The sequence below is a fragment of the Stegostoma tigrinum genome, chromosome 9 (genome assembly GCF_030684315.1).
Source record: "Stegostoma tigrinum isolate sSteTig4 chromosome 9, sSteTig4.hap1, whole genome shotgun sequence".
NCBI classification, from domain to species: domain Eukaryota; kingdom Metazoa; phylum Chordata; class Chondrichthyes; order Orectolobiformes; family Stegostomatidae; genus Stegostoma; species Stegostoma tigrinum.
In genome coordinates, this window is record NC_081362.1 from 32068070 (window position 1) to 32094696 (window position 26627).

Genomic DNA, 26627 nt, shown 5'->3' on the forward strand with positions numbered 1-26627 from the left:
CCCCTGGCAGCTTGTTTCTAGCACCTGTGTGTAAAAAACTTTACTCACATACCTCCATTAAACTCCCCACCCCACCAACCCCACAAAAACCATTAAACCTATGTCCCCTAGTGTTTGACATTCCCACCCTATGTACGCCCCTCATAATTTTACAATTGCCCCTCAGCCTCTGATGCTGTAGTGAAACAGTCCAAGTTTGTCCAATAATTCCTCATAGCTAATAAAATCAACCCAGATGACATCCTGGTAAACCTCTTGTCTACCATCTCCAAAGCCTTCACATCCTTCCTATTGGGCAGTGACAAAACTGCACTCATTACTCTGAATAAAAACCCAAAGAACTGTGGATGCTGTAAATCAGGAACAAAAACAGAAGTTGCTGGAAAGGCTCAGCAGGTCTGGCAGCATCTTTGATGAGAAAATCAGTTAGTGTTTCAGATCCTGTGACCCTTCCTCAGTTTTAGGCAGCTGCAACATGACTTGCCAACTTTTATACTCAATGCCCTGATTTATGAAAACAAGCATACCGTATTGCCTTCTTTACCACCATATCCACTTGTGTTCTGACTGTCAGGAGCTACTGACTTGGACCTTAAGATCCTTCTGTATCTCAATGCTTCTAGGTATCCAGCCATTCATAATTTATTTTCCTCTAGCATTTGACCTCCAAAATGCATCACCTCACACTTGTCTGGATTAAACTCCATCTGCCATTTCTCTGCCCAACTTTTAAGCTGACCAGTATCCTGCTGCATCTATTGATATCCTTCCTCACTGTCGACAACTCCACAATCATCTTGTCATCTGCAAACTCACTAATTAGACCAGTGACATTTTCATCCAAATTATAAGTCATGAACAACAGAAGTCCCAAATCTGATCCATTTAGAACAACACTGGTCACAAATCTCCAATCACAAAATTACCCCTCCACAACTACCTTCTGAAGGAACCAGAACTGGCACTGTTGTACAGCAGCGAGGGTTGAAGTACGGATGAGCAGTAGTGATTGGATTCTAGTCAGGGGCACAGTTATTATGGTGTGTTGCCTCCCTGCTGCTTGGGATAAGGATGCCTCCGAGCAGGAACAGGATATTCTGAAGGGTGAGGATGAGCAGCCAGAGGCTGTGGTCCATACTGATACTAAAATGGCATAAGCAGAAAGAGAGATGAGGTCCTGCAAGGGGAATTCAGGGAGGTAAGTAAGAAGTTGAAAAATGGTAATTTTGAGATTACTTGCTCTGCTACATGCTAGTGAAGCCTGGAATATAAAGCTAGTAGCTAAATATGTGACCAAAGGACTGGTGGAAGAGGGAAAGCTTCAGGTATGCCAATCATTGAGATGTCTTCTAGGGCAGATTGGACCTATACAAGAAGGACAGTTTGCAAATAAACTGGAGGAGCACCAATATCTTGGCAGGGAAGGCTGGGAGTGCCATTTGAGAGAGTTTCAGTTAATGTTGCAGGGAGCAGGAACCAGAGCAGTAGGTTGCTTGGTGAAATGACCAAGTAGCAGATGGAGACTATGGCCAATGAGACTAAGAGACAGGGAGAAGTTACTGAACAGGGCAGGACTGGAGATGTGAGGTATATTTCTTTTAATGGGAGGAGTACGACAGGTAAGGCAGACGAACTTAGAGCTTGGATTGATACATGTAACTATGATGTTGCATTGATTACAGAGACTGGGTTGAGAGAGGGACAAGACTGTCAGCTTAACATTCTGGAATTTTCATGTTTCAGGTGAGACATAGAGGGTTGGAAAAGAGGTGGGGGAGCTGCATTAGTAATAAGGGAGAATATTACAAACATACTGAGGGAGGACACCTTGGGGCCTTGTGGGTGGAGCTCAGGAATAGGAAGGATGCAGTCCCTTTGACGGGATTGTACTGTGTACAGAAATGTTCCTATGGACAGACTACTGAAAAATGTCATAACAATATGCTGGGTGATTTTAACTTTCTCAATATTTACTGGGATTCACTTTGTGCCAGGAGCTTGGATGTTATATTTGTTAGGTATGGACAGGATGTTTATTGAAAACAATGTGCAAATAGTCCCACTAATGAAGGGGCCATACTGGACCTGATACTGGGGAATGAGCCCAGCCAGGCAATTGTAGTTTCAGTGAGGGAGCATTCTGGGAACACTGGGAACAATTAATTCTGTAATTTTAATATCACTCGGACAAGGTTAAGAATGGTCCACAGATGAAAAATTCTAAATTGGAGGATGGCTAATTATCACAATATTAGGCAGGAACTGGGAAATGTAGAGTGGGGGAAGCTGTTTAATGGTAAATCCACAATGTGTGAGAATATTCTAAAGTCCAGTTGATAAAAGTTAATGGCCAGCATGTTCCGATGAAAATTAAAGATAAAGATGGCAAGATCAAGAACCTTTGATAACAAGAGAAATTGTCAGCTTAGGTAACTGAAGACAAACAGAATCCTCAAAGAATACAAAGATAGCTGGAAAGAACTCAAACTAAGGAGGGCTAAAAGGGGCACACAAGTTTAAGGAAAATCCCAAGGTTTTTTATACCTATCTGTATATAAGATGCGAGAGGGTAGCTTGGGAAAAGGTAGGTGCACTCAAAAGACAAAGCAGGGAATTTATGTGTGGAGACAGAGGAAGTGGGTGAGGTCCTTAATGAATATTTCGTATTGGTATTCACAAGGAGAAAAGACATGTTAGATGGTAAGCCTTAGAAGGGGTATGTTGATATTCTAGGGCATGTCAATGTCTAAAAAGGAGGTAGGATTGGGTGTTTTGGAAAGCATAAAGATTGGTAATTCCCCAGGACCTGATGAAATCTATCCTAGAATGCTCAGGAATGTGGGTGAGAAAATTGCTGCAGCTTTGTATGAAGTCTTTGTTTTCTGTTTAGTCACAAGAGGAAACTGGAAGCCCAGAGAACTGGAGAATAGGCAACATTGTTCCTTTGTTTCAGAAGGGCAACAGAGATAATCCGGGAAGTTACATGCCAATGAGCCTTACGTAAGGAAATTAGATAGGGAAGTTATTGGAGAAGATTCTTAGGGATAAGACTTACTCACATTTGGGGAAAAATACAGACTTATCAGTGATAGGCAGCATGGCTTTGTGTGGAAAAGGTCATGTCTCACAAATCTGGTTGAGATTTTTGAGGGAGTGACAAAGATGATTGATGAGGGCAGGGCAATAGATGTCTGCATAGACTTTAGTAAGATTAGATTAGATTAGATTCCATACAGTGTAGGAAACAGGCCCTTTGGCCCAACAAGTCCACACTGCCTCTTGAAGCATCCTACCCAGACCCTTCCCCCTATAAGCCACACACCCCTAAACACTACGGGCAATTTAGCATGGCCGATCCACCTAGCCTGCACATCTTTGGACTGTGGGAGGAAACCGGAGCACCCGGAGGAAACCCACGCAGACACGGGGAGAATGTGCAAACTCCACACAGACAGTTACCCGAGTCAAGAATCGAACCCGGGTCCCTGGCGCTGTGAGACTGCAGTGCTAACCACTGAGCCACCGTGCCACCCCACAAGATGCCTCATGGCAAGCTAATACAAAAGGTAAAGTCACATGGGCTCCATGGTGAGCTGGTAAGATGGACACAGAGTCGGCTTAGTCATGGAAGGCAGCGGAAAGAGTGTTTTTCTGAATGCAAATCTGTGACTAATGGTGCTTTGCAATGATTAGTGCTGGGACGCCTGTTCTTTGAAATATATGTATAAATGATTTGGAGAGAATGTTAAGTGAATTGATTAATAAGTTTGTGAATGCTACAAAGATTGAGATATTGCAGATAATGGGGAGAATTACCAGAGGATATAGCAGGAAATAAATAGGCTGGAGTTTAGGAAGAGAAATGGCAGATGGAGTTTAATCAGGTCACATGCGAGGTATGCATTTTAGAAGATTTAATGCAGAAGGAAGTATACAGAAAATGGCAGTACCCTAAGTAACGTTAACACGTAGAGAGATCTAGCCTGAGTTGGATGTTGTTGCAGGAAATGGCAAGCAGGGAGGTGGCGGACATCCAGCCATCCATTGCCTGAAAATGGCGGCACTTAGACACAAAGTTGTGCACCAGTTGGGGGATGCTCAAGTGCGCAGTGGAATCCCATAAGTGCATATCCATGCTCAATTGGAATTTCACACCAGCCCCAGGCACCTGAACCTCTGTCAGGAGCCTGCGTCCCACAACTTGAGTCATCTCGAGTATGTGTATTGTGTCTTTCCATCTTGCAAAGAGGCATTTTTCTACACACTGCTGCTGCTGTATACCATCCATGTTGAATCTTTCATCTGGTGCCCGGACACACCTTGGCATGCTTATTTGCTGCTGGATGGTGGTGACCCTAGTGGAAGGCTTTCCATTCAACTGTTTTCCTTCAGGGATCTGGGGTGGCGGGTGTTTCACACAGTTCCTTACAACTGCAGATTGTGGTGATTCATGGACTCCCAGCCCATATGTTTATTTTGTGGCACTGCTGAATCTGTGGACCGTGCATATTTTGGTAGTGGGTGATTGCACCCCCATTTTAGTTATTTGAAATATGTTTTGTGTGTTTTCGGTTGCACTTCAGTCCCACGCTACTGATCTTTGGGCATCTGATGAGGAGGGATGTGGACAGATTGGAGGACCTCCTTGTGCGTCTGCTTCTGGACCTGGCCAGGCTGGCTATAAACAGGTCCAGATAGCGGCCTGTGGAGGGAGCCATATATGTCGACCGTATGCCTCTCTTATGCTGTTACATTCATACCTGGGTGTCACTGGAGAAGGAGCATTCAGTGCCCTTCAGAGGGAGAGAGGTGGGCACCGCATGGGATTTAGCACTTTATTTCCTCCTCCAACTCTACTTTGGTTCAGCCCCTTCAACTCTCTCCCTACTTCCTCCTATCTTTGATGGTTTGCCCGTAATGAGCTTTGCTTTTAAATCTTTAATTGTCTATGTGGGTGATTACTGGCGGTATCATAGAATCCCTACAGTGTGGAAACAGGCCCTTTTGCCCAACATGTCTACACTGACCCTCAGCGCATCCTACCCAGACCCATCTCTCTGTAACCCACCTCATCTGCACATTCCTGAAACACTATGAGCAATTTAACATGTTCAATCCACCTAGCCTGAACATCTTTGGACTATGGGAGGAAACCCATGCAGACACGGGGAGAATGTGCAAACTCCACACAGACAGTCACCCGAGGTTGGAATCGAACCCGGGTCTCTGGTGCTGTGAGGCTGCAGTGCTAACCACTAAGCCACCATGCCGCCCAAATTTCCAAAAACTTCTAACAAATTTGTTAGGCATGATCTTCCATTGAGAAAGCCATGCTGACTATCCCTAATTAACCCATGCCTTTCCAAGTGGGTATTAATTCGCTCCTACAGAATTTTCTTCAATTGTTTTTCTACCACTGATGTGAGATTCAGTCTCTCTAATTTTCTGGTTCATCGCTATCACCCTTAAAGAATGGAGGGAACATTAGCCATCATCCAGTCCTCTGGCTAGCACTTCCCCCATGACCAGAGAGGAATTAAAAATTTGTGTCAGAGCCTCTGCAATTTTCTGTCTCACCTCCCTCAGCGACCTGGGATGCAGTTAATCTCGGATAGGGGATTTGTCCATATCTAAGCCTATAAGAACCTTCAATACTTCCCTACTTCCAGTGTCAAACTGTGCAAGTTTCTCGCTGAACTCCGCAGCAATGTTCTGCTTTTCCAGAGTGAAGACCGAAGATAAGTATTCATTTAACACGCTTCCAGTATCCTCCGGTTTCACATGCAGGTTGCCCTGCCGCAGTCCCTAACGAGCCCTATTGTTTCCCTGTTAACGTCTTCCCTTTTATATATTTATAAAATAACTTAGGATTCTCCCTGATCCTGTTCACAAGCCCTTTTTCATGCCCCTGTTTGTCCTTCTAATTGCTTTCTTCAGTTCCTTCCTGAATTTCTCTAGGGCCACAGCTGATTTGCTCCTTTTAAGCTTGCTAGATGCCCTTCTGTTCTTCCTCGTCCAGCCATGAATTGTCCTAGACATCCAGGGTTCTCTGAAGTTATTGCTTCTACATTTTCCTCTGAAGGGTACATGTTGGACCTGTAAACTCTCCATCTCCTTTTTGAATGGTCCCCCAATTGTACTCCTGCAGACTTACCCGCAAGGAGCTGTTCCTGGCCAATTATAGCCAGATCTCACTTTATTTTAATAAATACATATTTTTCCTTATCCAGAATGAATTTAAACTTTACCATCTTGTGGCCACTACCACCTAAAGTGTCCCCACTGCCACAACAAACCCTTGTTCAATGTCTTTCCCCTGAACCAGATCCAGCACAACTCTGTCCCTGTTGGTCTTCTACATATTGTTACAAAAAAACTTACCTGAATACATTTCAAAAAATCCACCCCCTCTTAAACCCTTAACAGTACGACTATTCCAATTTATGTTCAGAAAGATATATGCCTCTGTGAACTGTCTACATATTTGCTCCTCTATTTCCAGCTGACTCTTAGGGGGCCCATAATATGCTCCCACTAAAGTGGCTGCCTCCTTCCTTCCAAGATATCATCTGCCCGAATTGCAGTAATTGACTCCTTAATGATAGTTCTACATATTACCCTTTTTATGCCCTCCTGTTTCACCTAACACTCCTATTGCCTGGAATGTTAAGTTGCCAAGTCCAGCCCTTCCCTCAACTGTGTTTCTGTGATGGCAATGTTCTCATTTCATTTCATTCTTTCCACATTTTAGTGTTTCCTCTGTGCATCGGCAGCACAGTGGTTAGCACTGCTGCCTCACAGCACCAAGGATGCAGGTTTGATCCTAGCCTCAGGTGACTGTCTGTGTGTGGAATTTGCACATTCTTCTTCTGTCTGCATGAGTTTCCTCCCACAGTCCAAAGATGTGTGGGTTAGGTGGATTGGCCATGATAAATTACCCTTGGTGTTCAGGGAGGTGTAGATTAGAGCGATGGGTCAGGGTGAGATGCTCTGAGGTTCAGTGTGGAGTTGTTGGGTCAAAGGACCTGTTTCCACTATTTAGGGATTCTATGATTCATACTTCTGCCTATAATTTTTGGATATTCACCTCTTCCAGACCTACAGTTGTCATATTGCTAGCCCTGGGGTCCACTGTTTCTGGTGTCTCCCTGGCTGCAATGTCACCTTGCATATTCCCACATTGTGCTGCTGTCTCCACTTTTCTATGTACCTTTATTTTTATAACTGCTGCTTTGGTAGGATATTGTGTTTCCTCCACTGTTTCTCAAATTATGTTCTTATGTTTCATGTGACCAAGAAGTCCACAAAGTGATGTATCCCTCTTGTTCTATGCCATCATATAGTCGTGTACTACACCAAAGGCATAAGGGCTCTTTGTGTAAATGTTAACTCTCTTTCTCTCTGCAGGTTGTAAAGCTTCTACCAACCTATCAATTCCATCACCTGGGCTGAAACAGCTCCCTCTGAGCTCACTTTTGCTGTTGCCTCCCACGGTGGTCCACGACAGTCCTGCCCATCTCAAAATGTTGTCAATGAATGATGTAGATCCATCTACATATGAAGTCAGATCTGGGTCAGTTAGGGGTTCATCTGCAATTCCCTCCATAGTGTTCTAATCCGTCTCTGCCTGACAGTGATTAGGTTCCCCTTCTGCCAGTTTGTTTTCTATGGCATTGTATTTATCATCTCAGACTATCCTAACCAACTTATCCCTTTGGTAATTGGTCCTTTGGCCCTTTTGATGCCTTTGACATTGCTCTTCAAAAATCTGATACAGGTTTTAGCCTCCTAGTATTCAATAGTTCCACCAGGTATGTCTGGTCTGTCCTGACATAATGTTATGCTCACTGCCCAAGCAGCACAATTTAACATGGTAACATATCTGTGAAATCGCTGGACTACTCAGGTTTTTCAGTTGAAAAATAAGTTACAGATTACATATCCACCCACCCCCCCCCCCCAAATCTTGGGCCACTACATCTCTTTGATGCTGTGAAATAGGTGGAAAGGTTTACGGACCAATCCTGCAAAATCCCTATCACTTAGATTGTGGGAAATGTGCATTCTCCCAGAACATCCCATTATGGTGTCTAGGCTTTAAAGTGGACAGCTTATCTGGTAACTTTAACATATGTCCAGGTGAAAATGATATGTAAGTCATACACAGCTGGACGGATTTGGCTGGAATAGATTGAATTGCCGATATTGGTGGTATGCTTGGGTATGGTCCCTGGGCCGGAATCCCACGATTCTGAATATCCCCTGTTCTCGGAATGGAGACGGTGATGGGTAAATATGACGAAGGGCCATCCCCTTAGTCTCCATTATGCCTCTTTGCTCCTTCTTCCAGTGTGCACCAATCAGTTTAATCTCTTGCAGAGGCAGGGCTGTTGGGCTTGATTCAAGGGCCAGTAATACTGGCGCAGCTAGCATTACTTTGTCTCTCTATTAAGTGATTTATGGGTTTTGTTAATCCCACACGTACTCAAAGTACTAACACTAAGGTCTTATCTTCCTTTTCTTTCTTTACTTCATCCTCCCATTCACCTTTCATGGTGGGTGGATGGATTCATAGGTCTCCAATTAGTTTTAATCATTCAGTCAATTAGTTTCATGTTTTCCTGCAAGGAGTTGTGTAAGGGATCCCTCTGGTCCTCCTTTCCTTCCATGGTCCAACTTTTAATTGTTTGTTTCCTTCGTAAGGCCAATAATTGGCACTTCTCAGAAATAACCCTGCCCTTTCTTCAGGCATGATTTGGAACCTGTCTGTGTGCTTCTGTCCCTAACTACAGAATTACACTAGTCCATTTGTTCCGGCTATGTCCTTCATGCAAATGACAGCTCTGAGGTCCCTGCCTTTCCCACAGGTGTAATGTAGAGAGTCTGAAGAAGGGTCATTGGACCCAAAGCGTTAATTCTGATTTCTCTTCACAGATGCTGCTAGACCTGCTGAGCTTTTCCAGGAACATCTGTTTTTGTTTGTAACAAGACTTCCTTGCTCCTGTGTTGTGCACCCTGGCTAATGAAGGCAGGTATCCTTTAAGCCTTCTTCACCATCCTGTTTACTTATGCTAACACCTTCAGAACTTATACACTAAATTCTATTTGTTCCTCAGTACTCCCCGGGTACCTACCATTCATTATGTCTCTTGACTCCCTTGTTCGCTCCACACTGCCCTCCAACCCCACCACACCCGGCACCTTCCCCGGCAACCGCAGGAAATGCCACACTTGCCCCCACACCTCCTCCCTCACTCCTATCCCAGGCCCCAAGATGACTTGCCACATTAAGCAGAGGTTCACCTGCACATCTGCCAATGTAGTATACTGCATCCACTGTACCCGGTGTGGCTTCCTCTACATTGGGGAAACCAAGCGGAGGCTTGGGGACCGCTTTGCAGAACACCTCCGCTTGGTTCACAATAAACAACTGCACCTCCCAGTCGCAAACCATTTCCACTCCCCCTCCCATTCTTTAGATGACATGTCCATCATGGGCCTCCTGCAGTGCCACAATGATGCCACCCGAAGGTTGCAGGAACAGCAACTCATATTCCGCTTGGGAACCCTGCAGCCTAATGGTATCAATGCGGACTTCATCAGCTTCAAAATCTCCCCTTCCCCCACCGCATCCCAAAACTAGCCCAGTTCGTCCCCTCCCCCCACTGCACCACACAACCAGCCCAGCTGTCCCCCTCCACCCACTGCATTCAAAAACCAGTCCAACCTGTCTCTGCCTCCCTAACCTGTTCTTCCTCTCACCCATCACTTCCTCCCACCCCAAGCCGCACCTCCATCTCCTACCTACTAACCTCATCCCACCTCCTTGAACTGTCCATCTTCCCTGGACTGACCTATCCCCTCCCTACCTCCCCACCTATACTCTCCTCTCCACCTATCTTCTTTTCTCTCCGTATTCGGTCCGCCTCCCCCTCTCTCCCTATTTATTCCTGCACAACATAAGAATGGGCCTTGGACCACAATGTTGTCTGAACATGATGCCAAATGTAATTATTCCCTTCTGCCTGCCCTTGGTCCATATCCATCTATTCCTTGCATATTCATGTGCTCATCTAAAAGTCCCTTAAATGCCATTATTGTGCCTGACTCCTCCACCATCCCTGGCAACACGTTCCAGACTCCTCCCACTCTTGTGTGTTAAATAACTTGCCATTCACAACTCCTTTGAACTTTCCCCTCTCACCATTTCCCCTAGTATTACATATTTCAACTCTGGGAAAAAGATTCTGACTGCCAACCCTGTTAATACATCTCATAATTTAGTACACTTCTACCAAGTCTCCTCAGCCTCCACCACCCCAGAGAAAGCAATCCAAGTTTTTCTAGCCACTACATTATAACTTATATGCTGTAATCTAGGCAGCATCCCGGTAAACCTCTTCTGCACCCTCTCCAACGCCTCCACATGCTTCCTGTATTGTTGCAACCAGAAAGGGATGCAATACTTAAATGTGACCTAATCAAAGTCTTATAAAGATGAAAAATGACATCCTGACTCTCGTATTCAGTTGCCCAACCAGTAAAGACAAACATGGAAAGCACCTTCTTTACCACCCTATCTACTTGTGTGGCCACTTTCACGGAACTGTGGACTTGAACCCAAGGTTCTTCTGTACATCGGTGGTGTTCAGTGTTCTGCCATTAAAATTTGATATCCCAAAGTGCAGCACCTCACACTTACCCAGATTAAACTCCATCTGCCATTTCTCCACCCATATGTGCTACTGATCTATCTCCTGCTGTATTCTTGATCACCTTCTACACTATCCACAATTCCACCAATCTTTGTATCATCTACAAACTTACAAACCCACCCATCTATATTTTCATCCGAGTCATTCACATCACAAACAGCAGAGGTCCCTGTACGGATCCCTGTGGAACACCACTCGTCATGGATCTTTGCCTCCTATTTGCAAGCTAATTTTGGACCCAGTTTGCCCACTTGTCTTGGATCCCATGGATTCTTATCTTTTGGATCAATCTTCCATGTGGGACCTTGTCAAAGGTCTTACTAAAGTTCATATAAACCATACCAATGGCATTACCTTCTTAAATATGTGTGGCCACCTTTTTAAACCACTGAATTAAATTAGCCAGACAGGATCTCCCTTGAACAAATTCATTCTGACTATCCCTGATCAATCCCAGCCTTTCCAAGTTTTGATTAATCCTATCCCTCAAAATTTTTTCTGATAATTTCCCTAGCACTGTCATCATACTTGTAGGTTATCAGATCCAATAAATCCTGCTTTTTCTGCCCATGTTGAGCTTTCAAAAACTTGAAATCACTTTCAGAGTGATCAACACATAAATGAGTTATAAATGTGCTAGGAAATGTCCAAAGTCTTTTTGCTTTTTTTTGTAATACCAGATCTCAGAGTAACTTCTGCCATTCTGTTTCAATCCATTTATTTCTTTGGTTCCTGAGAACCCTAATTTCTCCCTGATGCTGTTTATGTCTACGCCCTTAAAAACAAAATGCCATACTTCTTTCTTCGGTTTTCATTGAATCCTGCAGTGTGGAAACAGGCCATTGGGTCCATCAAGTCTACACCAAACCTCCAAATAACGTCCCACCAGACTCATCTCCCTACCCTTTCCCTGTAACTCTGCATTTCCCATGTCTAATCCACCTAACTTACATGTCCCTGGGCACTACAGGCAATTTAGCATGGCTAATCCATCTAACCTGCACAAATTTGGACTGTGGGAGGAAACCAGAGCACCAGACAGAAATCCACACAGATACAGGGAGAATGTACAAACTCCACACACAGTCACCCGAGGGTGGAATTGAACCCAGGTCCCTGGCACTGTAACCACTGACCCGCCCTGGTGAGGAAATAGCATGTAAAACACAAATTTCCGTGCTTAATTAGAACTTCTGATGTGTTCTTGATGTAAGGTAGTGTGACGAGTGTGTTGGAACATGTAGTATCTTCTTGATGTCGCTCGCATAATAGGCATCTCCTGACCCAGTTTTTCGGGTATCCATTGTCCTTGAATACTTGGAGGAGGTACTCTTTTTGGCGTAGTTCTGTGTTGCTGCAGTGTGTTGTTGTCTGTTTAAATAGTGTTTTCATGCAACTTCATTTGTGGGTGTTAGGTGGTTGCTGTTGAAATTCAGTACTTGGTCAGTGTGTGTGGCTTTCCCGTGTAGCTTTGTTAGGAATTCCCTGTTGGCCCTGTGTTTTACCGAAATGTCCAGGAATGGGAGCTGTTTGTTCTCTTCAGCTGTACAAAACTCTGGTGCGGCCGCACTAGGAGTATTGCGTACAGTTCTGGTCACCACATTATAAGAAGGATGTGGAAGCTTTGGAAAGGGTGCAGAGGAGATTTACTAGGATGTTGCCTGGTATGGAGGGAAGGTCTTACAAGGAAAGGCTGAGGGACTTGAGGCTGTTTTTATTAGAGAGAAGAAGGTTGAGAGGTGATTTAATTGAAACATATAAAATAATCAGAGGGTTAGATAGGGTGGATAGGGAGAGCCTTTTTCCTAGGATGGTGACGGCGAGCACGAGGGGGCATAGCTTTAAATTGAGGGGTGAAAGATATAGGACAGATATCAGAGGTAGTTTCTTTACTCAGAGAGTAGTAAGGGAATGGAACGCTTTGCCTGCAATGGTAATCGATTCGCCAACTTTAGGTACATTTAAGTCGACATTGGATAAGCATATGGACGTACATGGAATAGTGTAGGTTAGATGGGCTGGAGATCGGTATGACAGGTCGGCACAACATTGAGGGCCGACGGGCCTGTACTGTGCTGTAATGTTCTATGTTCTATGTTCTAGCATGGTGGGGGGGATTTAAATGAATGAGAGGTAAAACAATAAGTTTGGTTCCCAAATGGAAGTCAAAGTTTTTGCTTCTAAGTTCTTGCCTTTCAGATGGGTTAGCATTCCCAAACTTTCCTGTTTCTCATTCATTAGTGTGTCCAGCCTGCTGAATAAACATTCATGGGCACAATACTATTGGCCGAAAATGGGAAATGCTTGTGTTCTCAAACCCAACATGTATATATGAATTACATACATGGCAAGGTAGACTTCATACTCTAAGCTCCACTAGATACAGACATCTTCTTTAACTTGTCTCCTTCATAACTAAGGCATTTCTTTGCCCAAACATGTATGGTGGTAGGGTTAAAGCATGACCAGGCCAACAGGTCTGCCCAAATTCATCAACTACATTGGCTGACACCGGCAAATCTGTCTTGCACAAAAATGTAAAGGGGCTCAACTCACCCTTTGTTTTTGTGTCCTTGTTCTTTGTAAGCCTCTGGTGACAAGCAATCAGACATACATGTTCTCATAGTGATAATAAAAGTCAATGACTTGATGATCCATAAGTTGTTGAGTGCTGTAACTCTCTTCACTTTTAAGAGTGAACCCCGACTGCCCTGTGCCGTGGCTCATGCTACATTTTTAGCTGCAAAGAAGTGGCAAATATTGATTGTACATGAGGTATCTGTTGGAAAAGCCTGGCATCTAGTCTCCTGTATGACAGTCCTGTGCAGTGGTAGGCTTAAAATGATAACCCTGACTCATAGGAGCATGAAGCATTGACTACATATTCATACATATCCTGCAAAAGCTCAATCATCCTCTTGTGTCACTGGAACCAGATTGCCTTGAGTGCTCCACTGGTGCTGACTTCTGAATAACTTCTTTCCAGGCTGCCTTTGTCATTTGGAATGGCTTCTAGTTGACATCCATAGGGAATAAGACTGTCCTTCTCTCACAGACAACTTTTGGGAGAATCTGTGTGGATTCATTAGCAAGGTGTTGTGCTACTTTTTGCCTGATTGTTGACTTCTCTAGGTGATGGTATGGATGATGACCAGAATTGAATGATGGCCCTGTATTATAGAGAATGAAGTGTTCTCCTGTTTTCTTCTATATATTACACCTGGATATTGGAGTCTCAAAGTTCCTAACAGGCTCCAGCAAGGCCTGTCCATAAAGTTTGATTTCTTTTTTCATTATTATGTGCATATCAGTATCGGGAAAACATAAAACATGCTTATTTTATATTACCTCTTATAAACTTATAGGTAATATTTAATTTAAGGCAGAACCATAATGTACTTATCAATTTTTATTATCTCAAGTGCTTCATTGTTCTAAAATTAATATCCCAAACGGCCGATCTAAGTTTATATAGATATTTTACTTAGTTGTACTGTTTGAGTATGAATTGGCATTATGGCAATGACTGCATTATCCTTTGAGGTGGGGAGAATCCTTACCATTTCAATAGTGTGGGATTTATTAATGATTTATATTCTTCTCTGTTTGATTTTCCATTTAGTGCATTTCTTGAGGAATACTTTTTCTCACACAGATAACTGTTGAAGACAAATTAATTTTTATGTGTATATTACAAAGGTGCAGCTATAATCTAGAAGTAATTTCTGATGATATTATAGCATTGATTTTTTTTGTCTTCTTTGTTTTAAAATAATGTATATAACCTATTTTATTTGTCATGTAACAGTTAATGTTAAGTTTAAGTTAAATAAGTTTAAAAGACTTGATACAATATTTCTAGCCTTCTCTTCTTTCCTTTCAATCTTATATTCTGGTCATGGCATTTGTCTTTCCTGTTTCAAAACAACTAATTGTTAGATGGCAGAGTGCTATTTTAATCTAACAGAAATGACCAACATGACTTTTGTTACAGACTTAGCAACTGTTTGTTTTGTTTTTGCAAACATTGATGCTAGAATTTTATTTTTCAAGCAATACAAAACATTCTGTGATCATTTTACAATAGTTTCAAGGTATTTAAGATGTTCTTTTGAACAAGTTGTAATTTTCTTTTCTTGCATATTTTTACCAGATGAAATTTGTGGGACCAATCTGATGTCAGCAATGACTGAAAGTTGTAACTGCTCTGACTCCAGTGATCTAGAACTAAGTGATGACTGGATTGGCAAGAAATCTCCAAAGGTATCTCGGGCTAGCAAATCCCCCAAATTGCCCAGGTAAGCAAACTACTCAAGACTTATAGGTTTGATGATTTGAGTTCTGTTAAAGTGAAAAAGGATATAATAAGTAAAACATTTTTATCTACAAGCTCTTCTTCTTGGTTATGCCAAATTACTACCTTTGATGCTGGTGAATAAAGAACTGAAGAAGCATTTGAAATATTGGAGGTTTATAGGATTGGAGGAGAAAGAAAGAGAGAATGCCATAAAGGAGTTCACACTGGTTGGATGAGAAGTCTGAATTCAAGGCATAAGGGATGGAATTTAATTTGAATTTAATGAATGAATGGAATTTAATTTGAATTAGGATAGTGGCATCAAAGTTTTGGATGAGTTGTTCTTCGGAAAGGGTGCCCTTCATGTAGCAGAAGTCCTTTCTGAATACTTTGCTTCAGTATTTACTACTGAGAGCGACCTTGACATTTGTGAGAACAGCATGAAACAGGCAGGTATGCTCGAATAGGTTGATATTGAGAAGGAGGATGTGCTAGAAATTTTGAAAAACATGAGGATAGGTAAGTTCTTTGGGCCAGACGGGATATACCCAAGGTTACTACGGGAAACAAGGGAAGAGATTACTGCCCCTTTGGCAATGACCTTTGCGTCCTCTCTGTCCATTAGAGTGGTAGCAGATGATTGGAGGGTGGTAAATGTCATTCCTTTGTTCAAGAAAGGGAATAGGGAGAATCTTGGGAATTATCAACCTGCCAGTCTTACTTCTGTGGTGGGAAAATTATTAGAGAGGATTCTGAGAGATAGTATTTATGATTATTTGGAAAAGCACGGTTTGATTTGAAATAGCCAGCATGGCTTTGAGAGGGCCAGGTCATGCCTCACAAGCCTTATTAAATTCTTTGTGACAAAACACATTGATGAAAGCAGAGTAGTGGATGTAGTGTATATGGATTTTAGCAAGATATTTGATAAGGTTCCATATGGTAGGCTCATTCAGAAAGTAAGGAAGCATGGGATTCAGGGAAATTTGGCTATCTGGATACAAAAGTGGCTGCCCACTAGAAGACAGAGGGCAGTAGTATTCAGCCTGGAGCTCAGTGACCAGTGGTGTTCTGCAGTGATCTGTTTTGGGACCTTTGCTCTTTGTGATCTTTATAAATGACTTGGAAGAGGAAGTGGAAGGGTGTGTTAGTAAGTTTGCCAATGACACAAAGGTTGGTGGAGTTGTGGACAGCGTGGAGGGCTGTTGTAGGTTGCAATGGGACATTGACAAGATTCAGAGCTAGTCAAAGAAGTGACAGAATTGAGTTGAAGAGCCGTGAGGTTATGCTGCAGCTTTATAAAACTTTGGTTAGCCCACACTTGGAATATTGTGATCAGTTCTGGTTGCCTCATTAATAGGAAGGATGTGGAAGCTTGAGCGAGAGTGCAGAAGAGTTTTACCAGGATACTGCCTGAATTGGAGGGCAGGTCTTATTGAGGAAAGGTTAAGGGAGTTAGGCTTTTCTCATTTGAGTGAAGAAGGATGAGAGGAGACTTGATAGAGGTGTACAAAATGATGAGAGGCATAGGTAGAGAGGATAGCCAAAGACTTATTCCCGAGGCAGAAATGACTAATATGAAGTTCTTTACACAGAGAGTGGTGAGTGTGTGGAATGCGCTGCCGGCAGTTGTAGTGGCGTTAGATACTTTACAGACTTTTAAGTGACTCTTGGATAGGCACATAGATAATAGTATAATGTAAGGGTATGTAGGGTGGCTTGATCTTTGGTCAGCACAACATTGTGGGACAAAGGTCCTGTACTGTACTGTTCTGTGTTCTATATTCTGTGGAAAACACAGTCTAATGAAGGATAATGGATTCCTAACCTGAGACAGGTGGAAACAGGTGATCTTAGTGAATTAAGATTTCATGACTATGGGTCAGTCCCGAAGTGGTGTGGACATTTTTAATGGTGGTGCAAAAATGCCTCTTTTATAAGAGGACTGGAACAGCCAGAAATGTTTGCTGATGTAAATTAAGTGGCTGTCTAGAGAGAGAGAGAGAGAGAGAGAGAGAGAGAGAGAGAGAGGGAGACCCATAAAATGTCATGCCTATGATTATGAAAAGAACATCAAACAAAAAACCCCTTAAATGGGGGAAGAATCAAGTCACAACAGACTGGAACTGTGATCATTTGTGACTGCTAAGATAACAGGACACCAACAACCTCCTGCTCAACAGCTCTTCAGATTATGTCTCAAACCGCAGACACATTTCATCTTTTTCCCTTTGAAAAATGCAGAGGGATAGGGATTCCAGCACCATTTTCGACTTGACTAGAATGTGCTAGTGGAATCTTGTGTGTACCAGCCTTCGTTTGAGCATTGGCATTCAATGAAGACTGCAGACTTCAATGAAGACTGCAGTCAATGAATGATCCCCTAGTCATTACTGTGTTGCCGGTAAAGACCCTCTCTTGCTCTGGGTGTTGCAATCCAAGCAAAATGGAAACTGGGCAGAATGAAATACTCTCGTTCACCATGAATGCTGGGGATTAAGTAATGGTTGAAAGGAATCAGAAATGCAGAATCTGAACCATTCTGCAAAACTAAGAATGGTTCAACTATCACCATAATGCTACTGGTAATATTTGATACAGCATTCAACTATCCACTCTTCATAAACAATTTAGAGACTGTTCTTATATCTGTACTTTTTAGCTTTCATCTTGTTAATTTTTCTTGTATTTAATAATAAGTAAACCCGTGCCTGGTTAAGTTGGCTCCTTCTAAAATACAGCATCATTTCGGTCGGGGAGAAAGGTATCTACAAGGGAAGGATCCATTTCTAAATTAATTTTTTAGAGACTAGGAAATTATAGGCCAGTCAGCCTAACCTTGGAGATGGAGAAGTTTAAAAAGAATTCTAAGGCACAGAGTACATATTCACTTGAAGAAACACAAATTAATTAGGGACAACATGAATTTGTCAAAGAAAGATCATGTTTGACAAATTTGATCCAGTTTTTTGACAAGGTAACGACAGGTTTTGATATGGTTTACATGGTCTTTAGCAAGGCTTTTGGTAAGATGGCAAATTGGTTAAAAAAGTAAGAAGTATCCAAGGCAAAGTGACAAGTTGTGTCCAAATTTAGCTGAGAGGCTGGAAGCAGAGGGTCATGGTAGAGGGATGTATCTGCTACAGAAACAGTCTATTCTGTTTCTGGGGGTGTGGGGAGTGGTGTTTCACAGGGCTTGGTACTGAATCCAGTGGTGTTTTGTGATGTATGTTAACAATGTAGGGATTAGATTAGATTCCCTACAGTGTGGAAACAGGCCCTTTGGCCCAACAAGTCCACACCGCCCCTTGGAGCATCCCACCCAGACCCAACCCCTGTAAACCACACACCCGTAAACACTATGGGCAATTTAGCATGCCTGATCCACTTAGCCTGCACATCTTTGGACTGTGGGAGGAAACTGGAGCACCTGGGGGAAACCCATGCAGACATGGAGAGAATGTGCAAACTCCACACAGACTGTTACCCAAGGTTGGAATCGAACCCAGGTCACTGGCGCTGTGAGGCTGCAGTGCTAACCACTGAGCCACCATGCCGCCAAATGTAGTAATTTGCTGACAAAAAAGTTGTTACGGTAGTAAATAATGAAATGGGATAACTATAAACTGTAAGACTGGTTGGGGTAGGCAGAGCAGTGGCGAATAGAATTCAACCAAGAAGAGGAGAGGGCTAACAAGGCATTGCACTCTGATTGTAGGACACTGGAAAGCACTTAAGATCAATGGGACTTTGGTGTGCATATTCAAAGATCCCTGAAGAAGGCAAGGCAGCTAGTTAAGGTGGTTAAAAGGGCAAGAGACATACTTGCTTTATTAGCTGAGATGTACGATACAAAAGCAAAAGGTTATGTTGGAGCTTTTTAAAAAAAAACGTTGGTTAGGCTACAACTGGAATGCTGCATACAGCTTTTCCCACCACATTATAAGAAATGTGTGATATATCTAAAATGGATAGGTTTTCCATAATCTGGGACGTAGACCTCAGGTAAAAGGAAGAAGGCTAAGAGAGGAGCTGCGGAGATATTGTTTCAGCCAGATAATTGTGGCAGTTTGGAATTCACTGCCTAAAAGGGTGAGTGACTCAGAGACTTTTGTAATACTGTACTAAGCAGTATTTAGACATTGACTTGTTTTGTCAAGTCTCCAGGAACTGAAATGAGATGAGTGCAGTTAGATCTTTGTTGACCAGTACAGATACACCTCCTCTGCTGTAAATCCCAATCAAATCAACCAAGAGGAATAATGAAAGGGAGCCAGTTCATCCCTTCTCACCTGGGAACTTAATATTTTGTGGTAACCTGTCTGGAAATGTAGGGAATTGCCAGGACCTGAGTGTAAAAAATTGGAGACTCTTGCCACGATATGAACCCACAGATAAAACAAAAGAATTAAGGTGAGTAAGTTCTCACGTTAAAACCAGTTTAAAAAAAAACTACAAAAGGATGTCCTGAGTCTACTTTGATACAGAACAGTAATGTTTGCAATTGGTGTCAGCATGTTCCAAGGAGTTACTTTTGAGAATATAAATGTTCTGCTGCTCAAACAGTTAGAAGAGTTAGCAAAGCTCTTGGGTGCTTTGAGTCAGGATCACCCACAATGATTGGGTTGAATAACCAATGTGTGAGAAAAAGAAGCAGCAGCTGTCGGTAGTGATTGGGCTTTTACAGGTTTGGTCAGAGACCCATGCACTGTCTCATGGCACAAGCACTCAGGGTGTCTACTACCTGGCCATCCTGTAATATTAACTTTTACTGTTTGCATCTCCCTGGCATATTCACTGCTGAGGAACTCAGGAGAGCTACTTGCCTGTGAACACAGCCAGCTGAAAAGCTGGGTATGTTAAGCGAGGAATGTCTGAGCTGTCTGAATCATTTATGTACATACATTGCTGCGCCAGCATCAACATGATAAATGAGACACTCACATACCATCTGTTACATCTTGATAGTACCTACGAAATGATGGCAGAGTGTATAGTGAAGTGTATGAGGTCCACACAGAGAGGCCAGTGATGAAAATCAAATGTTTTGAGCTATTTGTTTCAATATTTACAGAATAAACTCACCCTGCCAATGATGTGCTTTTAGTACACTTTCCTCTTCTCTTTTCCACTGTTTCATGGTGAGCTTCCATGTTCTGCAGATGGGTTGGAGGGACTCTGTTCATCAGTGGAACCTATTAACCCGCAAGGTTTGGTGCGTTGACCCCAGGGGCATTTGTGACTGAATGATCCAGATATGCTGAGAGTCGTCTTGCCAGATGAAGATTGATCCTCCTCAAGTTAGACTTTGGGGTCGGTTTAAACTAGCTTGTCAGGAGGAAAGGAACCTGAGGGATAATTCAGATTTGAAAAAAATAAAGCTGGTAACAAGAAGTCCAGAAGATGCTCGTGAAACTATAAAATAGGAGGAACAAAGCTGAGTATCAAATATGCTGCAAGACTGGAGTGATGTCAAAAAAACAATGTTAAGGTCACTGTATCTGAATGTCCACAGCAACAAGGTGGATGATCTAAAGTTACAATTAAAGACACATGGGAATGATTTAATTGCTATTAGAGAAATTTGTCTGCACACTGACCGGAACTGGGAAACAAACATTCAAGGATATTCGATGTTTAGGAAAGACAGACAAGAGGGAAAATGAGGTGGAATTATACTGTTAATAAAGGATAGGGCCAGTTACAACAGTAAGGGAGGATTTCAACTTAAGTGAATAATATGTGGAATCTGACTGCAACTCAGAAACATTAAGGGACAGCAGACATTGATTGGAGTTATTTGTAGGCCTCTAAATAGTAGTGGCAGTGTAGAATTGATCAAGAGTAAGAGAAGCATGTAGTGTAGGCCACACAGTTATCATAGGTGACTTCAATCTGCGTATGGACTTGGAAAATCAGTTGAGCCCTGAAGTTGCAGAGGATGAACCTCTAGTGTGTGTTGGGAATGGCTTTCCAGGGCAGTGTCTTGAGGAGCCAACTAGAAGACAAGCCATGTTAAATGTAATATGTACTGAAAAATGATTAATCTTGGTGTAAAAGAACATTTAGAGATGAGTGACTACAATATGATAGAATTTTACGTTATGTTTGGAAGTGTGGTATGAAGAACAAACAAAAGTACAGCACAGAAACAGGTCCTTCGACTCACCAAGCCCGCACGTGACACACCTTTTTAAACTAAAAACCTTTTGCCTCTACATGGCCTGTATCTCTCTGTTCTCTGCTTATTCATATAGTTATCAAGTTATTTCTTAAACGTTTCTATTATATTTGCTTCTGCCACCTCCCCTGGCAGTGTAGTCCAGGCACTTACCACCCTCTGTGTAAAGAAAAACCTCGCCTCTCATATCACCTTTAAACTTTTTCGCTTCTTACCTTAAACCTGTGTTCCCCCATTTACTGACATTTCTACCCTGGGAAAATGATTCTGACTCTCTCTAGCCATGCCTCTGACAATTTTGTAAACTTCTTTCAGGTCCCCCCTCAGCCTCTGATGTTAGATTTAGATTTAGGTTTTATTATCACGTGCACTCAGGTACAGGACTCAGTGAAAATTGTACAATATTGCCACACACTACACCATCTTATGTACAATATATCTAGATACAAAATCTTAGTTACAAAAGAAGACAAATAAAGAAATAATTTAAAAGTTCAGCACTACAGTCTACTTGCAATAAAAATAAAGAAATAACGTTGTGAAGTCATAATTTACAGTCCTTTCTTAAGACATGAGCCTGCTGCGCTCCAAGCTGGACTTTTTCCAAGAGCTCTTCGTGCTTAGCTAAGACCTGCCCATGCTTGCCAGCTGTCTTCGCCACCAACTGCTGCCTTCATCAGGCATGCCATGAGTCGCTGCCACTTGCGAGGCTTTGGCTCCGGCTGACGGTTCTCCACTGACATTAGCTGCCACCATCCTTCGTTACTGATCACCACTTCTGCCATCTTTCATTGCTGCCGCCTCATTGCTGACTGCCCTGCATCTGGCCGCCACCTAACCACAACTGGCTGCTGCTGCCATCCTTCACCAGCAGTCACCAAATGGACTTGAGCTAGGCCCCAGCTGCCTTCCATACTCCATTGCTGTGTTAGCCATTTGCTGCATGGTCCCGCTCTGGTGCCACTCCAGACTTACAGAAGGTGAGTAGAGGGAATAAAAATGAAAGAACTAAGAGAAAGAAAGAAAACAGCAGAGAAAAAAAAGAAAGAAAAGTGGTTGGAGTGGAGAAGCTGTGGTCAGGATCCTACTCCCCATCACCGTCTTGGGAGAGCCACTGAGGGTACAGCACATTCACCTTGGATGTTCAAGTGAAAACAAGCCACATTTATCCAGTCTCTCTGCATAGTTAATATCTTCCAAACCAGGCAGCGTCCTGGTAAACAGTATCTGTACCTTCACCAAAACTTCACATCCTTCTGATAGTGTGGTGACCAAAACTTTGAGCAATATTCCAAATGTGGCCTAACTAAAGTTCTACACAGCAGTAACATAAATTGCCAATTTTTAATTCTATGCCCTGACTGATAAAAGCAAGTTTTCTTGATGACCTTACCCATTTGTGTTGCCACTTTCAGAGAACTGTGGATCTGTATGCCAAGATCTTTCTAAATGTTAATGCTTCTAAAGGTTCTGCCATGTACTGTATACTTTCATATAGCATTAGACCTTTCAAAATGCATTGCCTAACATTTGTCCAGATTAAATTCCATCTGCCATTCCTCTGCCTAAGTTTACAGCTTATCTATATCCTGCTTTATCCTCTGGCAATCATCCTCACTGTCCTCAACTTGCCCAATCTTTGTAGCGTCTGCACCCTACTCAGACCACCTGCTTTCTCCTTCAGATCACTTACACGTAAATTATAAACAATATGTGTCCCAACACTGATCAGTACGGGTCACAGACCTCCAGTTAGAAAAACACCTTTCCACTGTGACTCTCTGTTTTCTACGACCAAGCCAGTCCTTTATCCTTCTAATCAGTTTACCACAGATCGCTTATGACTTCAGCTTGAGTATCAGCTTGCCATGAGCGACCTTGTCAAAGGCCTTGATAAGTTCCTGTAGACCACATCCTGGAAGGTATTTTTGGGCCCATGGATACTGGGGAGGGAGGAGGTAAATGGGCAGGCATTGCACCTTCACCGGTTACAGGGGAAGTTAGAGTAGGGCAGTGGAGAGGTGTTGGGAGTGAAGGAAATGTGGACCAGGGTGTCCCAGAGGGAATGGTCCCTGTGGAAGGAAGACAAGGGAGGGGAGAGGAATATGTGTCTGGTGGGGGCATCTCATTGGAGTTGGCAGAAATGGTGTCTGATGATCTTCTGCATGTGGCAAAAGCATAATTACAGAAAGTAAATACTTCCAATGGTACATAAAAAGAAAATGTTTGGCAATAGTGAATGTGGGTCCATTACAGGCTGAGTCAGGATAATTTAGAATCGGGAATTGAACTGTGCTAAAGAAACTAAATGATTACTTTTAGTCTGTTTTCACTGAGGAAAATACAAAAAAAACCTCCCAGAACCAGAATTCCAAATGGCAATGAGGAGTTGAAAGAAATTAGTCTTAGCAAGAAGATTGTACTGGAGAAATTAATAGAGCTGAGAATTAATCAATATCTAGGACCCGATGGTCTACATCCCAAAGTGTTGAAGCAGGTTGTGTTGAAGGTTCTTCTTGCCTCACAGTGCCTTTGGACTGGGTTCAATTTCCCCCTCGGGCAACTATCTGTATGGAGTTTGTACATTCTCCCCATGTCTGTATGGGTTTCCTCCGGGTGCTCCAGTTTCCTCCCACAATCCAAAGATAGGCAGGCTAGGTGATTTGGCCATACTATATTGCCCATAGTGTTCAGGGAAGTGTATGTTAGATGGGTTTGGGAATGGGTCTGGATGGGATGCTCTGATGTCGTTGCGGACTTGTTGGGCCGAAGGGCCTGTTTCCATGCTGTAGGGATTTTGTCGAGGTGATTATAGAGAGAGTTGCATTGATGATTATCTTCTAAAATTTGGTATTCTGGACTGATTCCTGTGTGTTTGTAGGTAGCAAAAATATTCCATTATTAAGGAAGGAAGTGAAAGAGAAAATATAGCACGACAGACTTGTTCATAGTTGAGAAAATATTAATAATTGTTTTCTGTCAGTTAGCCAGAGTGTAGGCATAAATGGCCCATCTCAAGTTGGGAGGCCGTGACAAGTGGAATAGTGCGAGGATCAGTGGGTCCATTACAGGCGTTTACAATTATATATCAATGACTTGGAGATGGGGACCAAAAGTAATATTTCAAAATTTACAAATAATATAAAATTAACATGGAATGCTACAGCATAGAAACAGTTCCTCAGCCCAAAAAATCTGCACCAGACATGATGCCATTTTAAACTAATCCCATCTCTCTGTACGTGGTCCATATCTGTAAGTGGGATTATGTGGTGTGATGAAGTAGCTTCAAGAAGATTTGGCCAGGCGCAGTGAATGGGCAAAAATATGCAGATGAAATATATTGTAGAAAAATGTGAGGTTATCCATATTAATAGAAGGACATATGAGCAGGGGATTTTTAAAATGGTAAGCAATTGGAATTGTAAATGAACAAAGGCTGCTAGGTGGCCTTGTCAGTAAGTCTCTAAGGCTAATATGCAGGTGCAGCAAGCTAATTAGAATGCCAACGGAATGTTAGAAATTATTGCAAGAGAAGTTGAGTTTAGTGGCTTGGTTAGACTACATCTAGAATACCACGTACAGTTTTAGTCTTCTTTTCTCAAGAAAGATTTTATTGCCACAGAGGGAGCGCAACAAACGTTTACCAAATAAATCTGTTTCCTGGGAACACAGCACTGTCCTGTGAAAAAGATTGGGAAAACTAGGCCATATTTGCTGGAATCTTGAAGAATCATTGAATCAATAAACTTTCCGTTGATCTCCGAGGAAGCACATTCCAAACTTTAACAACTCTCTGAGTAAAGAACTTCCTCTCCGTCTTACTCCTTGTACTAAAATACCAACTGGAGGAAACAGAATATTCTTCTTTATTTTATCAAAACTGTTCGTAATTCGGAACACCTTGATAAGGTGTTCTTATCCTCTTAATTAACCTCTTAATTTTCTCTGTTCTAAGGAGAATAAGCCCAATTTCTCTCATCTTTCCTTGTATTTCAAATCCCTTATTCCTGGTATCATTTTTGTAAATCTTCTTTGATCTATCTCTTTGAACATCCTTCCTTAAGTAAAGGTGTCCAGAACTGAACATAACACTCCAAATGCGGACTGACCAATAATTTGTAGAGGTGTAGCATCACTTCCTTGCTTTAATGCTCTATTCCACCGTTTATACACCCAAGGATCCTGTAAGGCTCTGTAACTGTTTCAACTTGCTTAGCCACCTTTAGAGAATCATGCATGTAATGATTGTAATGAGGTCAGCCAGCTGGACCTCATAGAATGTGAGTTCTATGATTGGGACTGTTAATCTTGGCTAATCAGGGAGCCCTGGTTGACAGAATAAAAGAGGAGTATCAGAGATTCTCACACTCTGGATGCTGACTCTGACTAGATTGTGCCAGAGTCAAGGACTTTCTACGTGTAAATAAAAGGTGACTTGATGAAGGGATACCGGGTTCTGGGGAGTTATTTCAATGCATGTGAACCCAAGGTCCCTCTGGTCCTGTGCTGCTCTCAAGGTTGTTCTATTGAGCCTGTATTGTGTGTCCATGTTTCTTCTATCAAAATGCATTAGCTCACATTTTTCTGTGTTGAAATTCATCTGCCAACCATCTCCCTCTATGGTATTTGGGAGAGGTGATCTCATTGAATACTGAAAGGGTTAGACTGAGTAGATATAGGTAAGATATTTTCTCTGTTGGGGAATCTAGAACCAGAGACACAATTCAAAAATAGGGGGGTACGACTTTGATGCAAGATCAGAATTTGTTTTTATCTTGGAGTGGTGTGAACTCTTGGAATTCTCTACTGTAGGGACCCGATGAAGATTAGTCTTGAGTATGGTTAAGGAAGAAATTAATAGATTTCTGATTACCAATGGCGTAAAGGGTTATGGGGATAGAGTGTGTAGTGATTTGAATCAGGTGGATCATTTACTGTGGGATTCTTGAGTGAGATTGTCAATCTGGGCCAATCGGGAAGTCCTGACTCAAAAATATAAACAGGGGATTAAGCATTGCCCTACCATGCTTTACTTATTACTAGTTCACTGGCCATATGGGTGTTTTTCCTGGTGGCGGAAATATTGAATAAAATCATTTACACAGTCGTGTTTTTACTAAGCCCCTGCACTTATACACACACACACACGAATGCTGGGGGTGGGGTGGTAGTAAGCTGTAGTAGTTAGGGGGGAAGAAAGAAAAAAATATAAACAAGGAATTCAGAATCTCCTCAGTTCAGGGACGGATTCCTAGCTGGCTGGCCACAGCCAGTGTGCTGTGCACATGTATATAATGGGTGTCTTGATAACAGGATATCAGCATCTGTGCAGTTATTTCAGATTGGATAAAAGACAGTAAAGTGTTTGATCAGGCTTGATCATATTTCATGGTGGGGCAATAGGCTGAATGGCCTTCTCATGGTCCTATGT

At 42.4% G+C, this 26627-nt stretch overlaps 1 protein-coding gene across 2 annotated transcripts in view; it reads left to right on the top strand.

Moving 5' to 3' along the window:
- Positions 1-26627, top strand: part of tulp4a (TUB like protein 4a) — a 599754-nt gene that overhangs the window by 413449 nt on the left and 159678 nt on the right. For both annotated transcript variants that reach the window (XM_048535765.2, XM_059648470.1), the window contains one exon: positions 14869-15013. In XM_048535765.2, the coding sequence (XP_048391722.1) occupies positions 14869-15013 (145 nt within the window). The remainder of the gene's footprint in view (positions 1-14868; positions 15014-26627) is intronic.